We start from the raw sequence: 14,876 nt of genomic DNA, 5'->3' as shown, positions 1-14,876 counted from the left end.
CTTTGACAGGGCTTAAAACCTTGTTCTTATTTTTGAAAAAAAGTTAGATTGGAAGTCCAACGTCGCCGATAAGGTGTTAAAGGCAACAACTGTACTCTACACTTGCCGGAAGGCCATTGGGTTATTCTGGGCATGTCACCAATGAGATGGCTCTACACAGCGGTTTTACGACCGATATTTCTAAACAGTGTATCGATTCGGTGACCTGCAATGGCCCAAGCGTCGTTGATGTACTTCTCAAATTAACCATAGGAAAATTATCGGCTACCCAATCCGATGAATGAAAGTTCTGGCCACAACGGATGCCGAAGCTCTCTATAGAACTATACACCGTCCACAAACCAGAGCGCGCCCAAGCCATTAGGGCTATCACGGGTCATTGGATAACTGGTTGGTGATTTACGCAGCCAGACTCTTGATACCCCATAACGACCTCTGTAAAAGCTGCAGAGATAATGACAAAGAGGAGACGATACAACACCTCTTCTACCACTGTCCAGCTCTAAGTACGGTCTCCCAAAAGCTTCATACGAAGGTCAGGCAGGCAATCCAAGTTCACTAACCACTCATAATCCAGCGAGTACTCTCTTCTTAGGCATAGGGGAGGAGAAGCGGTCAACCAAGCGTTAAAAATTATAATTGGAAGTTGGGAGCACCAGGGCCAGCTGTTTTAGTACGAGTTAGAATTACTGCGCTCCATTGCCTCTTTTCTACACCTTTGCATGTGTAGCACTTCGACTTACTATAGTCTTGTCTACAAGATTGGCTTTATTTAAGAAAATTTAAGCTTTTTAATGCTGAGTCGCCACCATACATATGCTCATCCAGAAGAGTTTTTATGCAGTTGGCCAAATAAAAAGCACAAGTAAAATAGGTGGAACAAAATGAAATATTTTAAATATTTTAACAGAAATGTTTCTGATATAAACGTCAAGATTCTTTTTTATGTTCATACTATCAAAGTATAGTCTACGGAACAGCTCTTCATTACGATTTAAGAATTGCGGATAACAAAATTCGGATAATTAATTGGGAAATATTGGGATAATAACACCAGTTTACAAAAAAAAATTGATGAAATACGCCTTCAAGGAAACCTGATTAAGAAAAGGGCACTTAAAATTTTTTCTATGGTACCAATTTTTTTTAAAGTGTAGAAAACGTTTTTCGCACTTTTTTATTTTCTAACTCGAGTTCTGATAAACCGAATTCGGACATTTTGGGTATATACATTAAAAATTGAAAAATCTGTAAAAAATCGATTAACCAACGGATTGTCGTGATCAACGGCGCATATTCTCCGTTAAGGTTCAGCCTTCAAGAAAACAACATAAAACTAATTTCGGTTTTTAGGCGCGTATTTTTAAAGAAGCCATTTATAACACCGTTTTTGCATTTTTTTCAACTTTTTCAACTTTGACGAATTGTAGCTTCTAAACTAATGAAGTGAACTCAATGATGTGTATCAGAAAGTTAAAGGGCAGTCTATTACCTGTAAAATGAGTCTTTAATGACCGAATTCGGTTTATCAGAACTCGAGTTAGAATATAAAAAAGAGCGAAAAACGTGTTTTACACTTTAAAAAAAATTGGTACCATATAAAAAATTTTAAGTGCCCTTTTCTTAATCAGGGAGATGTACCTTACCGGAAATCAAAGGTTTCCTTGAAGGCGTATTTCATAATTTTTTTTTGTAAACTGGTGTAATTAGCTGCCACTTCTGCCGTAAATATAGAACTATGTGCTGGTAAGAATGCTGTTTTCATTATTCGCGTAACAGTACCGATACTAAAAGATATTCAGTGTCCGTACTTGGATTCATATGTGTATCTGAATGTGTAGTTATTGTTTTTTATGTTAATAAAGTACTATTGAATATAGAATATATAATATACTTAACATAACATTACACAACTAAATCGCCCTCCTCGTAGCGATACTAAAAGATATTCAGTGTCCGTACCTGGATTCATCTGTGTATCTGAATGTGTAGTTTTTGTTTTTTATGTTATCTGCAAGGGTATAAAAAGCATCAAGGTGGATGCTTTTGCTTCTTTAATTTAACTGTAGTTTTGATTATTCCATTCTCATTAACGAATTTCCATACTTTTTGTAGAATTTAAAGGATTGTTGGTTTTCTTTTGGAATTCTTTATCTTCTGTAGGACGATTAAAAGTGGCCTGTTTTTGGCAAATGATAAAATCTTATAAATCATCGCTGTGGTCAGCTCAAGTCTAATCTCGATATCTCGCCTTTAAGTGCAACGGGGTGCTCCAAAGACAAATCTTAATGCTGCATAATAAACAGTTTTCAGTTTTCTTAGACGTGGGGGTGGGCAATTTCCATAGAAAGGGAGACAGTAAGTAATAATCCTTGGACATTATAAGAGCATTTGTTGTGTTTAGTAGGAATCTGATATCGCAGTTGAATTTTCGATTACCTAACCATTTAATTATGTTGAGTATTTTTAATGCTTCAACTGCCAAATAGTCTATATGTTCTCTTCACCTGTATTTATTTGATATAGTAAGAGTTTCGCTCCGGAGTATTCCCACCAGCTTAATATGTTTGAGAATAGACTGTTACCATTGTGTTACCATTTTTTTTTATGTTCTTCATTATAGTTGTCTGCAAAGGAAAATAATTTGAAGCCCCTATGGTGCGGTTTGTTATATGAAATTAGGAAGTGAAATACACACAGCGGGGAACTTTGTGGGATCCCATTATACAGAAGTCTGTTTTCAGAAAAAGTGTTAATGACTTCGGCTTTGATTTATCGACTCGTTAGAAAATTCTTTGCGAGTTTCAGCAATTTTGGTCCAAAGTGTTGAACGATATGGGACGATTACAGGTTACAGATGTTTTGGAAGTGTTGGGTTTATGGATCGGTATTATGGTACTGTTCTAAAATTGCTTTGGGATGTGGTTATTTAGGATGTTATTGAAAAGATTTATTAAGCGGTTTATTAATGGCTGACTGAAGTTTATAATCATGTGATATGAAATGCGACCAAGACCAGGCGTCTTTCCCTTGAAGCTTGTTAGTGCTGCACTGAGCTTTATGTACGTAATTTTGGTTTCTATTAACAATACCTCGGGTGATGTGTTGTGAGTGTAATTGAATAAATTAATTTTAATTAAATTCCTTTTGCGTTTATTCCACGGATTTAATCAGTTCATTCATTAGATCAATTTTTTCTCAGACTATACAATTTTACGTAAAAGCGAGAAATACAGACATACCCTAGCTCCCATGAGCAATTAATGAGCAAAATTGTCAAAACCGATAGGCACTTTAGGTATTATTCCTGGTATTTTAAAATTTCTCAATACGGTACTACGTGGACCGAAAGGTCAATGAGCAAAATGGAATCTAAAAGTAGAATTTTGCTCATTTATTAGAGCTACAGTAAAAATGTGATCGAGTATAATAACTTATTTTATTTTCTTTGCTTGATTTTTCAGCTTCTTGAGACCAATTTGGTTTTGGAAACAAATAAAAACAACAAAAGTCCGGGGCGACCAAAAAATTACGCTGCTACTTATAAAAAAGACTAACTATATTATAGCATATGGAAATAAAACTCGAAGGCTTTTTGAAAAAATTACTGCCGGAGATGATAAAATTACAAAAATTTACAAGTCTTTTTCAGCACCAAAATATTTTGGAGACGAATTAGTTTCCAACAATTTCATACCTATTTAGAAGTTTATTTTAAAAACTTTGAACATTAAAATGAGCTGTTTGAAGTTACTTGAGTTATAAAGTTATGGTTGAAACGCTTAAGTGACCATGACTTCTTATCCAAACAAATTCCAGTAAATGATATACAAGGGTGGTCAAAAGTATTTTCACAAAAAATAAGTTAAATATATTCATAATTTGAACTTACATCTTGTTAACTTTGGCATCAATGGAAAGGTAATTTAAATGCCGTTTGAATGATACAATACATTTCTTAACACATTCAGTACTTATTGAAAAGGACGAATTTGTGTGAAAATGTCCTTTTTGAACTTTTTTCCTCGACTTGAAAACTTAAATTTTTTGATGCAAAAAGTTTCTTCAAACAAAAATAATAGTAACTGCAAAAAGAATTTTTCAAAAATTATTTTTCTTATATTTTTTATGATTTTTTAAAGGTGACACTGTCGGAAAAAATTTGTATGAAAAAGAGAAAAATATGGCTAAAATGCATGTTTCTAAGCATTTTCAAAAAATCATAAAAAATATAAGCAAAATGATTTTTGAAAAATTCTTTTTGCAGTTACTATTATTTTTGTTTGAAGAAACTTTTTGCATCAAAAAATTTAAGTTTTCAAGTCGAGGAAAAAAGTTCAAAAAGGACATTTTCACACAAATTCGTCCTTTTCAATAAGTACTGAATGTGTTAAGAAATGTATTGTATCATTCAAACGGCATTTAAATTACCTTTCCATTGATGCCAAAGTTAACAAGATGTGAGTTCAAATTATGAATATATTTAACTTTTTTTTTGTGAAAATACTTTTGACCACCCTTGTATATTTTTGTATCTTTCTTAGTCTGTATTGAATGCACTAATAAATGAACTATAAAATCCCGTGGAATTACCGCAGATAAGCGTTCCATTTAGAAAATGTGTCGTATAAAGATATCTGTATGAGAAAGCAACGGGCATATTTTTAGGCAATTGAGCGCGAAATAGCTTGCGTGAGAAACAGCAAGGATTTTTGTCACTGGCTAGAAAACTTAACGGAAGCAATCTTATCAGAAAAATACAATCTGACGCTACTAGTCTGGTCGAGCACTTTAAAGCAGTCCTACATGATAGCTTCCCTATCGATCGAATATCAGCGGAATTTTTAAAATTTTCTTCATCACTTTGTGTCCAGCTGTTAATGTGGGCTTTTAACCGAATCCTGTTTTCAGAACAAACCGCCAGCACTCTTAAGGAAAGCATAATATTGCCTATCTATGTATTCTTGATCAGCATTGCAAGCCGCTTGAACGCTGTGATCTCAGAAACTATAAGAGCTAGAAGGGTTGAGATTCAAGATTAAGATTTCTTATTTTCGTAAGCAGCGCAAGTTATGCGAACATGCCACGCCCACTCTGAAGCCCACAAACCGCCCAAAGCTGTGGCTGCTGCAGTTTTCATGATAGAAAAAAATGTAACTGAAACGTATTGTTCTCGTCAATACCTATCGATTGATCTAAAAATCTAACGCACACAAACCGCATACAACATTCAACAAATCGCAAATTTGAACGCTGATCGGAAACAAGGGAGAATTGGGATTTTAGACTTAGATTTCTTAGCTTTGTGCGCAGCGCAAGTTTGCCAGCCGAACATGCCACGACCCTTCTGACGCCCACAAAACGCCCAAAATTGTGGCGCCCAGTGTTTTCATACTAAAACATTTTGTCTTGTGAATACCTATCGATTGACCCGAAAAATGTTGCTCTCGCCCACTTTAACGCCCATTACGGGTAAATCTGTCTACCGTCCACATAACCATATATTGATATCGGGGGTAGATGGCGCTTTACAATCTCACTTTGCTGCTTATACATTTCCAGATCCCTTTTGCTCCCCTTAGCTGAGAAAAGGGTATCTGATAGTCGAGGAACTCGACAACAGCGTTCTTTCTGTTTTACATAACATTTATACAGTCCCAAAATATTTTCACAACAATTTTATACCTATTTATAAGTTAATTTTAAAATCTGCGAACATTAAAATCAGCAATTTAAAGTTGCTGGATTGTCAAGCCCGTTTATAGGTCCGATCGCGATTTGGAACTTATTAAATTTCGGGGGATGATCTTGGTCACAGTAAGGTCAACTAAGTCCGGAGTAGGTTTTGTTTTAGCAAAGCTATTAGTTGTTTCGTCAGTGTGCCGCGCCCACTCTAATGGCCACAACCCGCCCAAAACGGTGGCTGTTTCAATGCTATAATAAAAATGTTAACTGAAATGTATTGTTCTCATCATATGATTGACCCAAAAGTTTGAAACGCCAGCAAGCCGCCCATAAACTTCAAAAATTCGTACATATAAACGCGGATATTTCGGATACTATCAAAGATAGAGAATTGGAATTTCCGGTTTAGATTCCGTTGCCTTATACGCAGATCAAATTTTTTACGTGAGTATGCCACGCCCACTCTAACGCCCACAAACCGCTTACACCGGTGGTGCCCACAATTTTCATGCTAGAAAAAAAGTTAAATTGAAATGACTCTTCAATACCTATCGAACGCTTAAATCTGTCTGTAGCGTTGGATACTTCCACTGAAAACCGTGATATGCAACGGACGAAAACGTTTAATTTTTTTTTTGTTCAAATAAAATAATGTAGTTTTAAGCACTGTAACGTTATCTTTATTGCAAAGCAAGCATGTTAAAAGTTATTTTTGGAATCCGTTCCGTAAATTGTGTCAGGGACACCAACTAGATTTTGCTGGACATTCAGTTGCAAGGGCGGTTCAGTGTATAACAGTACTTATAGAATTTTTTTATTCGGTTAGTTTTTAAGTATTTTAAAGAAATTTGACTAGATCCTGAATTAAACTGCTGTTTTTGCAATACTATGCCCTATACTTAAGAAACTCATTTTTTTGCGCATAGGTATGCGGCAATGAATTTCGAAAGTAGTTCTTGATATTGTCCGATATATAATAGTTTACATACTTTTAAATCACAAGTCTTGTTTAGCAGTAGATTACTTGGTTTTAGGTCCCGATGCAAGACGTTTGCTGAATGTATGTACTTCACTCCTCGCAATATCTGGTACAAGAAATAACAGATGTGATCATTACTCAGCCTCTGAAATAAACAAATATAAAGTAAGCAATTTATATTTTATTTTATAAATTTATAAATTTATTCATTTTTCATTTCATTTTTGATTTTTCAATGTCTTGTTAAGCTTATAGTCAGAAATTCGTCAGAGAATGTTACGGGGTAACAGCCTGTTTAAAAAGATGTAGGCACTTATACTACAGATGCAGCTTCTTAACGTTAAAATAGAATAATTTCAAATGGACATTTATATCAAGGGTCCCTTCTCAATATACTGAAATATACACTTACATTTCCGAACAATCATCGAGCATTCAAATACGTGTCCTTTTAATACACTTGCAAAGGGCAGTGAAAGAGACTTTTCGACTCTATAAGGTATATATATCTTGATCACGATCGCAAATAAGTCTCTCAGTTGTATTGCTATCGGGATATAACTTTCTCTAGTCTTCTTTTTATTTCAGGTATATAAGTCGAGCCGGATCGATCCACTTAGTCCAAATGCTCCCATACAAATAATCAACAAATAAAAGAAAAAATCGCTGTATTTGATCATGTTAATTTCATCTATGGGGTATTTATACCCGTTACTCGTAGAGTAGAAGGGTATACTAGATTCGTCGAAAAATATGTAACAGACAGAAGGAAGCGTTTCCGACCCCATAAAGTATATATATTCTTGATTAAGATCACTAGCCGAGTCGATCTAGCCATGTCCGTCAGTCCGTCTGTCCGCCTGTCCGTATGAACGCTGAGATCTCTGAAACTATAAAAGCTACAATATTGGGATTAGTTTGTTTCAGCAGAGTGCCACGCCCACTTTAACGCCCACAAACCGACCAAAACTGTGGCTCCTACATAAAAATTTTAACTGAAATATATTGTTCTCATTAATACCTATCGATTGACCCAAAAAAAAGTTTGCCACGCCCACTTCAACGCCCGCAAAATCAAAAGTTTGAACGCCGATATCTTAGAAACTATCAAAGGTAGAGAATTGGACGTCAGTACTAGATAAGCCTTGTACGCAGCGCAAGTTTCGTTCGAGAATATGCCACGCCCACTCTAACGCCCACAAACCGCCCAAGCCTGTGGCGCCCACAATTTTCATGCTAGATAAAACACTTTAACAGAAGTGTATTGGTCTTGTCAATATCTATCGATTGATCCAAAAAAAATATTGCCACGCTCTCTCTAACGCCCACAAGCCGACCAAACCTGTGGCGCCCACAGTTTTCATGCTAGATACAAAATTTTAGCTGAAATGTTTTGGTCTCGTCAATACCTATCGATTGATCCAAAAAAAAGTTTGCCATAACGCTTAAATCTGTCTACCACCCACATAACCATATATTGAGATCACGGGTAGGTGGCGCATTTCAATCTCGCTTTGCTGCTTGCATATCTCCATTTGCCTTTGGTCCCATTAGCTGAGTAACGGGTATCTGATAGTTTTTTTTTAAGATTTTGCCGCATATTCATCCTAACATAACGTAGCCAATGAAAATACAACTTTCATCGGATTATTTCTCGACGGCCCGATGACTAAACCAAAAAGACAAATGTAAGCAAATGGATACTGCATTACTAAAAGGATTAATTAACGACAACGATCTTGTTGGATTAATCCGTTTGTGCTTTTTATTTTTTGTAAACTTTGCTTTAATTTTTAGGTCTTCTCTTGACGAGACTAACAAAATGAATTCAAATCTTTAAATAGTATATTATTATTTCAGTTTATCTGAACTTAGTTACTAATATATATTGCTGGATAGGAATGTCATTACGGCGAACACGTGAGCGGCTGCTCACCCTGGTTAGGGCTCTAGCGAGGTGGTTTGGGTGTGCTGACAGTTTATTGTAGTATCTTTCCATGGTTTGCGCTATTTCATCTCTGACGGGGAGTATATTCAGATCTCTCTAAATGTTGTCGTTCCGAACGTACCACGGGGCACCGGTGATGGTTCTGATGATCTTCGAATAAGTTCTCTGCATAAATTCTACGCTGCTGTTACTGGAGCTCCCCCACTACTTGGAGCCATATGTCCAGATTCGTTTTAGGACTGAGTTGTAGCGCAGTACCTTGTAGTCCAGACTAAGAAGAGAGCGGGAGTTTATAAGCCAATACAGGCTAACAGCCTTCAGCTTTAATGTTCTCTTGGCTTAGATGTGTCTGCGCCAAGTGAGTCGTCTGTCAAGGTTTACGCCAAGGTACGTTTCTTCGTTTGCTTGAGGCAACACATTATGGTTAAATGTAAGCGGAGGGATATCTAATCTGTTTAATGTAAATGTAACGTGTTTACACTTTTGCTCATTGACCTTTATTCGCCAGTCGACCAGCCATTTTTTAACAGCAACTAGGTGATCTGCTAGTTGCGCTGATGCTTTTGATCGACTAAGGTTTGCAGTATCGTCAGCAAACGTAGACATAGTCAGTCGTCCGCTCCTGGGAATGTCGGAAGTATAGAGGAGGTAAAGGTTGGGCCAAGAACACTGCCTTGAGGAACTCCAGCTTCGCTGTTATGGTCAGCAGATATGGTGTTCTGCGTACTTCCTATTGTATAGGTATGCCTTTAGTAGTTTGTGAGTGCTGCTGGGGAGCATTAAAGTAATTTTATGCAGTAGGCCGTTAAGCCATACCCTGTCAAAGGCCAGAGAGACGTCCAAAAATATGGCAGAACAGTATTCCCCGTTCTCAAATGCGGTTCGAATTTTCGATGTTATACGGTTTACCTGCTCGACGGTACCATGTTTTTCGCGAAGCCGAATTTATGTGCTGGGATTATGTTGTGGTTTCTTAAAGCATTTGAACGTATTATAACTTCTCATTTGCAACATTTATGTTCCTCGCTAATACCACCGTGTCAGCATGGTTTTGTTAAGCGAAGATCGACCACCACCAACCTTCTTGAACTGTCATCTATTGTAATTAATGGATTTAAGAAAAAATGCAGACTGACGTTATATATACAGATTTTAGTAAGGCCTTTGACTCCGTCAACCATTCTCTTCTATTATTCAAATTAAATCAGCTTGGGTTTCCATGTAATCTATTAACTTGGATTTTAAGTTATTTGAATGGTAGGACTCAGAGGGTTATATTCAAGAACGCTGTTTCTAAATTGATCTACGTGACATCTGGAGTGCCTCAGGGTAGTCATTTGGGTCCTTTGCTGTTTACTTTGATTATTAACGATCTTCCCTCTACCATAACACATTCTCGTGTACTAATGTATGCTGATTATGTTAAGCTTTGTTTATCATATAACGATATAGCGTCGGGTTTCAACTTACAGTCAGATATTGATTGTTTTCAGGGATGGTGAGAGTACAACCTTTTACATTTGAACTGCCTTAAATGCAACGTTATGACTTTTTATAGGGGTACTCCTACTTTTGTTAGTTACTCTCTTCAAAATACGTCACTCGACCGTATACATTCCGTTAATGAATTAGGCGTTCTTCTGGACCCAAAACTTAAATTTGACTGCCACATAATGTCCACTGTCAACAAGACCATGAGTGTTCTTGGGTTTATTAGGCGTTGGTCAAAAGAATTTGATGACCCTTATACAACCAAATTATTATTTACCTCCCTTGTCCGTCCTATTTTGGAATATTGTTCTTCGGTTTGGAGTCCACAATATCAAGTGCACATTGACCGTATTGAGTCGGTACAAAAAAAATTTCTTCTTTTTGCCCTTCGTAGTTTGAACTGGGATCAAAACGTAAGGCTACCTTCCTATCAGAGTAGATTACTATTGCTTAATTTACCTACACTTGCAAATCGTAGAACAATGCTTGGTACTATTTTTATGCAAAATCTTATTAGAGGTGATATTGATTCTGTAGAACTTGTAAACCGCCTAACTTTCAATGTCCCTGCTAGACTAACACGAAATTATTATCCCCTAAATTTGCCACGATGTACATCAAATTTTTGTCTGCACGAGCCCTTTCGCGTTCTATGTAATAAATATAACAACCTTTATCATTTAATTTGCACTTCAAATTCTATCCCGGCATTAAAAACTAATATTTTAACTCATTTGCTTCATTCTTAGTTGCTTCTTTTCTTTTCATTTGTGTCCCGTCTCTATTTGTTTTTTGTATCATCCTCGCGAACTCGAACTGATAAAAGGGCCCCGCGCGTAACAAGCACGTGCTTGGTGTCGTTGGGCCACTTGTTTGTACTGCTCGTAGTGGTATCAACGTCCATCATATATTAACAAAACAAAACTTAACAAAACAAAACTTAACAAAACAAAACAAAAAATCCGTTTGTCTGTAATTGCGGTTCAGAAAAGGAAAAAAGCATTTTTCAACTTTCAGGTCATTTTCCTCAGAATCCTTTAGGCAAACACATTTCAAAACAAGAAAAACGCTATGGTCGATAGCCTCGACTATAAAATACACGATACTCAGTTTAAGGAAGTGCGAGAAAAATGGAGATATGCTTAAAGCATCTCTGCTTTTTTCACTAACAAACCTAGCCTCTTGCGCAACCTATTTTCTTATTCTATAACGCCACTTATAGTTTCACAGATCTCACCGTTCATACGGACAGAAGGACTTGGTTAGATCGACTCAGCTAGTGAACCTGATTAAAAATAAATATACTTTATGGGGTCGGAAACGTTTCTTTCTACTTCTTACATACTTTCCGACGAATCTGTTAAACCCTTTTACTCTTCGAGTAACGGGTATAATGACCTTATATATGTGAACGAACAGCTTTCAAAAGAGAACTATGTGATCTTTAAAGATGTGATGTGAATGAAGAAACATAAGCTTCAAGCTGCTGTTTTTTCGCCATAGCTCCTTTTGCATGTGAATCTAAGTAAGAAAGGCAGTGTAATATGCGTTGAAGGCTTGCAGAAACTATTGCAACTGCACAATGAATGCTCATTTGAACCTAATCAAGAACCCAACTCCACGGTCCATATAAGAAACTCAGAAGCTCCTCAAGCAGATGAGCACATTTTACGTGAATAGTGTTAGAACCATAGCTTGCAAATATCTCTTAACCGTCTTTCGTTTTGCGGTCTGCACTCTAACACAACTGAAAAAGACGATGCGCGTGTGCTCTCGCTCTAAACATAACTTTTCGTTTCTCTTTGTTTTGATTTTCGGTAAACTGTTCTCAGTTGCGTAGTTCTTGTTATGCTCACTCAGCAACAACTTAAAGAAAGCGAAAAAACGAAAGAATAATCGTAAACGGTATTTTGTCTTCAGTGCCTTTTTAACAACGCTTAGCATTAACTTTAACATACTTATTAGATCTAAACATTTGATTTATTACTTGTTCAGTATTAAGCTTTACAACTAGTAGGCTTACAAGTAGACCTATAATTCGCATATACACACTCATAGAAATTTTATTGTAAAATCGCCCTAAAAACAAGAAAATCGCCCTAAAACGGGGGTCCATGGCGACTAGGTAACAAAATAAGGGCAACATTTTCTAAAAATAGGCATGTATTGGTCTTACATTTAGGGCTATTTTTCTTAGATCTAGGGTTAATTTTCTTAAGTCTAGGGCGATTTTTCTGTTTTCAAAGGTAAATACCCTTAACATATGAAAAAAAATTGTAAGCATCTACGGCGGTATTTCTTAAAATTAGGGTGAAGCGCCCTAAAAAATTATAAAAAAATCGTGTTTGGACATGTTTGCTGGTTCTCGGCAAACATTATCTGCGGTACTTTTTCCAGGATTTTTTTTAGGATTATTTGACTTAGTGTCATTTTTTCACTATAATTTGAGAGGGTGAGAAAAGGGCAAGGTTATTATTTGGCCGCTCCACTCATGTTGGTAAACTGCTAATGAGAGTCATATGAACAGAATCAGGGAAATGACATTAATATAAAACAACTTACTTCTTGAGAAAAATTCTCGTGGTCGCAGCGAGAATCGAACTCACGACCGCTGGGTTCGCAGTCGAGAGCACTACCGCTGTACCGAAGACGCATCGCGCTAGGCGACACGCAAAAAGGGTACATATCTCAATTCAAATTCTCAATATAATTCTAAGAAATATTCTCACTATCGACAACAAATTATGTTTTATTTTACCCAATTAGACTAAATACATTAAAAAACTATTATTTTAATGTAATATACATTTTTTTATTTGTTATTTTGACGTGTTCTAAATTTTTTTTAGCCTCTGCACACAAAATTGTTTAAGAATTCAATTCTTAAAACTTGCACAAAAAAGAAAAATAAATGTTGACTCTTTGTGGGCTCGAACTCACGCCATTTAGATGAGTTTGAAAGTTTAGCGCATCAAGGGCGATTTTCTAGTTTCAAGGGCGATTTTGGATGATTTTTTGTTCTACGAAATAAGGCGATTTTCCCTAAATATGAGAAAATATTAAAAGCATATGATCGGAAAAATTCGCCCTAAATAATAGAAATTTAAGAAAACTTAACCCTAAAACATATTTTCTATGGCGATTTTTCCTATATTTAGGGCGATTTTTCTTAACGTTAGGGCGATTTCATGTTTAGGGCAATTTTTCTAGTATTTAGAAAAATAATTTTATGAGTGCACTCATAGAAATTGTACGGTAAAATCGCCCTAAAAACAAGGAAAACCGCCCTAAAACGGGGGTCCATGGCGACTGGGTAACAAAATAAGGGCAACATTTTCTAAAAATAGGCATGTATTGGTCTTACATTTAGGGCTATTTTTCTTAGATCTAGGGTTAATTTTCTTAAGTCTAGGGCGATTTTTCTGTTTTCAAAGGTAAATACCCTTAACATATGAAAAAAAATTGTAAGCATCTACGGCGGTATTTCTTAAAATTAGGGTGAAGCGCCCTAAAAACAAGAGCAAGTGCCCTAAATATTAAAACTAATTTTTATAAAAAAAATCGTGTTTGGACATGTTTGCTGGTGCTGGTTCTCGGCAAACATTATCTGCGGTACTTTTTTCCTGGAATTTTTTTAGGATTATTTGACTGACTTAGTGTCCTTTTTTCACTATAATTTGAGAGGGTGAGAAAAGGGCAAGGGATTATTATTTGGCCGCTCGATGGATGTTGGTAAACTGCTAATTAGAGTCATATGAACTGAAAAGTAGTCATTAAACAGAATCAAGGAAATAACATTAATATAAAAAAACTTACTTCTTGAGAAAAATCTTCGTGGTCGCAGCGAGAATCGAACTCACGACTGTTGGGTTTGCAATCGAGAGCACTACCGCTGCACCGAAGACGCACCGCGCTAGGCGACGCGCAAAAAGGGTGCATACCTCAATTTTTTCTAAGAACAAATTCTCAATTTAATTCTATCAAATATTCTTACTAACGACAACAAATTATGTTTTATTTTACCCAATATATATAGAAATATATTAAAAAAAAAACTATTATTTTAATGTAATATACATTTTTTTTTTTTTGTTATTTTGACGTGATCTAAAATTTTTTTTGCCTTTGCACACAAAATTGTTTAAGAATTCAATTCTAAAACTTGCACAAAAAAGAAAAATAAATGTTGACTCTTTGTGGGCTCGAACTCACGCCATTTAGATGAGTTTGAAAGCTACCGAATATCAAATTTCAAGGGCGATTTTCTAGTTTCAAGGGCGATTTTTGATGATTTTTTGTTCTACGAAATAAGGCGATTTGCCCTAAATATGAGAAAATATTAAAAGCAAATGCTCGGAAAAATTCGCCTAAAATAAAATGCAAATGCAAGACTTTTATTTTCTTCGCTCGTTGCAAAACGGTCAGCGATCAAGCAGAGCGAAAAAGGAAACGCGAAATTGGTTTTTGGTTAAGCACAGACCGTTCGTATAAGAGACACGGATGAACGGTTCTTGTCCGACTTTTTGCGCAAGAAGTGTGCAAAAAACAGTTTTTGGTGACTGCAAGAAACGGTCAACGGAACTGATAGGCTCTTAGTTAATAAAAGGAACTTAGCGTAAAAGCAACTATTATCAATATTGTAAGATGTTTAAACAATGAGCTATCCTTCTAATATAACATGGATTTTGTTAGTAAGAGGTCAAACTTAACGTCTTGGCTTTTTCCATTTGCCAGAGAGTGAGACAGGAAGATGTGGAGGCCATTATGTCACAA

General features: G+C 36.1%; 1 protein-coding gene across 3 annotated transcripts in view; it reads right to left on the bottom strand.

Annotated features, from left to right (window-relative positions):
- LOC119562471 (mitogen-activated protein kinase ERK-A) overlaps window positions 1–14,876 on the bottom strand; it is a 230,536-nt gene that overhangs the window by 80,411 nt on the left and 135,249 nt on the right. For 2 of the 3 annotated variants that reach the window (XM_037875663.1, XM_037875662.1), the window contains exon 5: window positions 6,675–6,809. The exons of the other annotated variant lie outside the window; for it this stretch is intronic. In XM_037875663.1, the coding sequence (XP_037731591.1) occupies window positions 6,675–6,809 (135 nt within the window). The remainder of the gene's footprint in view (window positions 1–6,674; window positions 6,810–14,876) is intronic. 3 annotated transcript variants of the gene reach the window in all.

Source organism: Drosophila subpulchrella, unplaced genomic scaffold (genome assembly GCF_014743375.2).
Source record: "Drosophila subpulchrella strain 33 F10 #4 breed RU33 unplaced genomic scaffold, RU_Dsub_v1.1 Primary Assembly Seq50, whole genome shotgun sequence".
In the NCBI taxonomy this organism is placed as follows: Eukaryota; Metazoa; Arthropoda; class Insecta; order Diptera; family Drosophilidae; genus Drosophila; species Drosophila subpulchrella.
The sequence above is the reverse complement of the archived record's forward strand: the minus strand, read 5'-3'. Positions and strand labels throughout refer to the sequence as shown.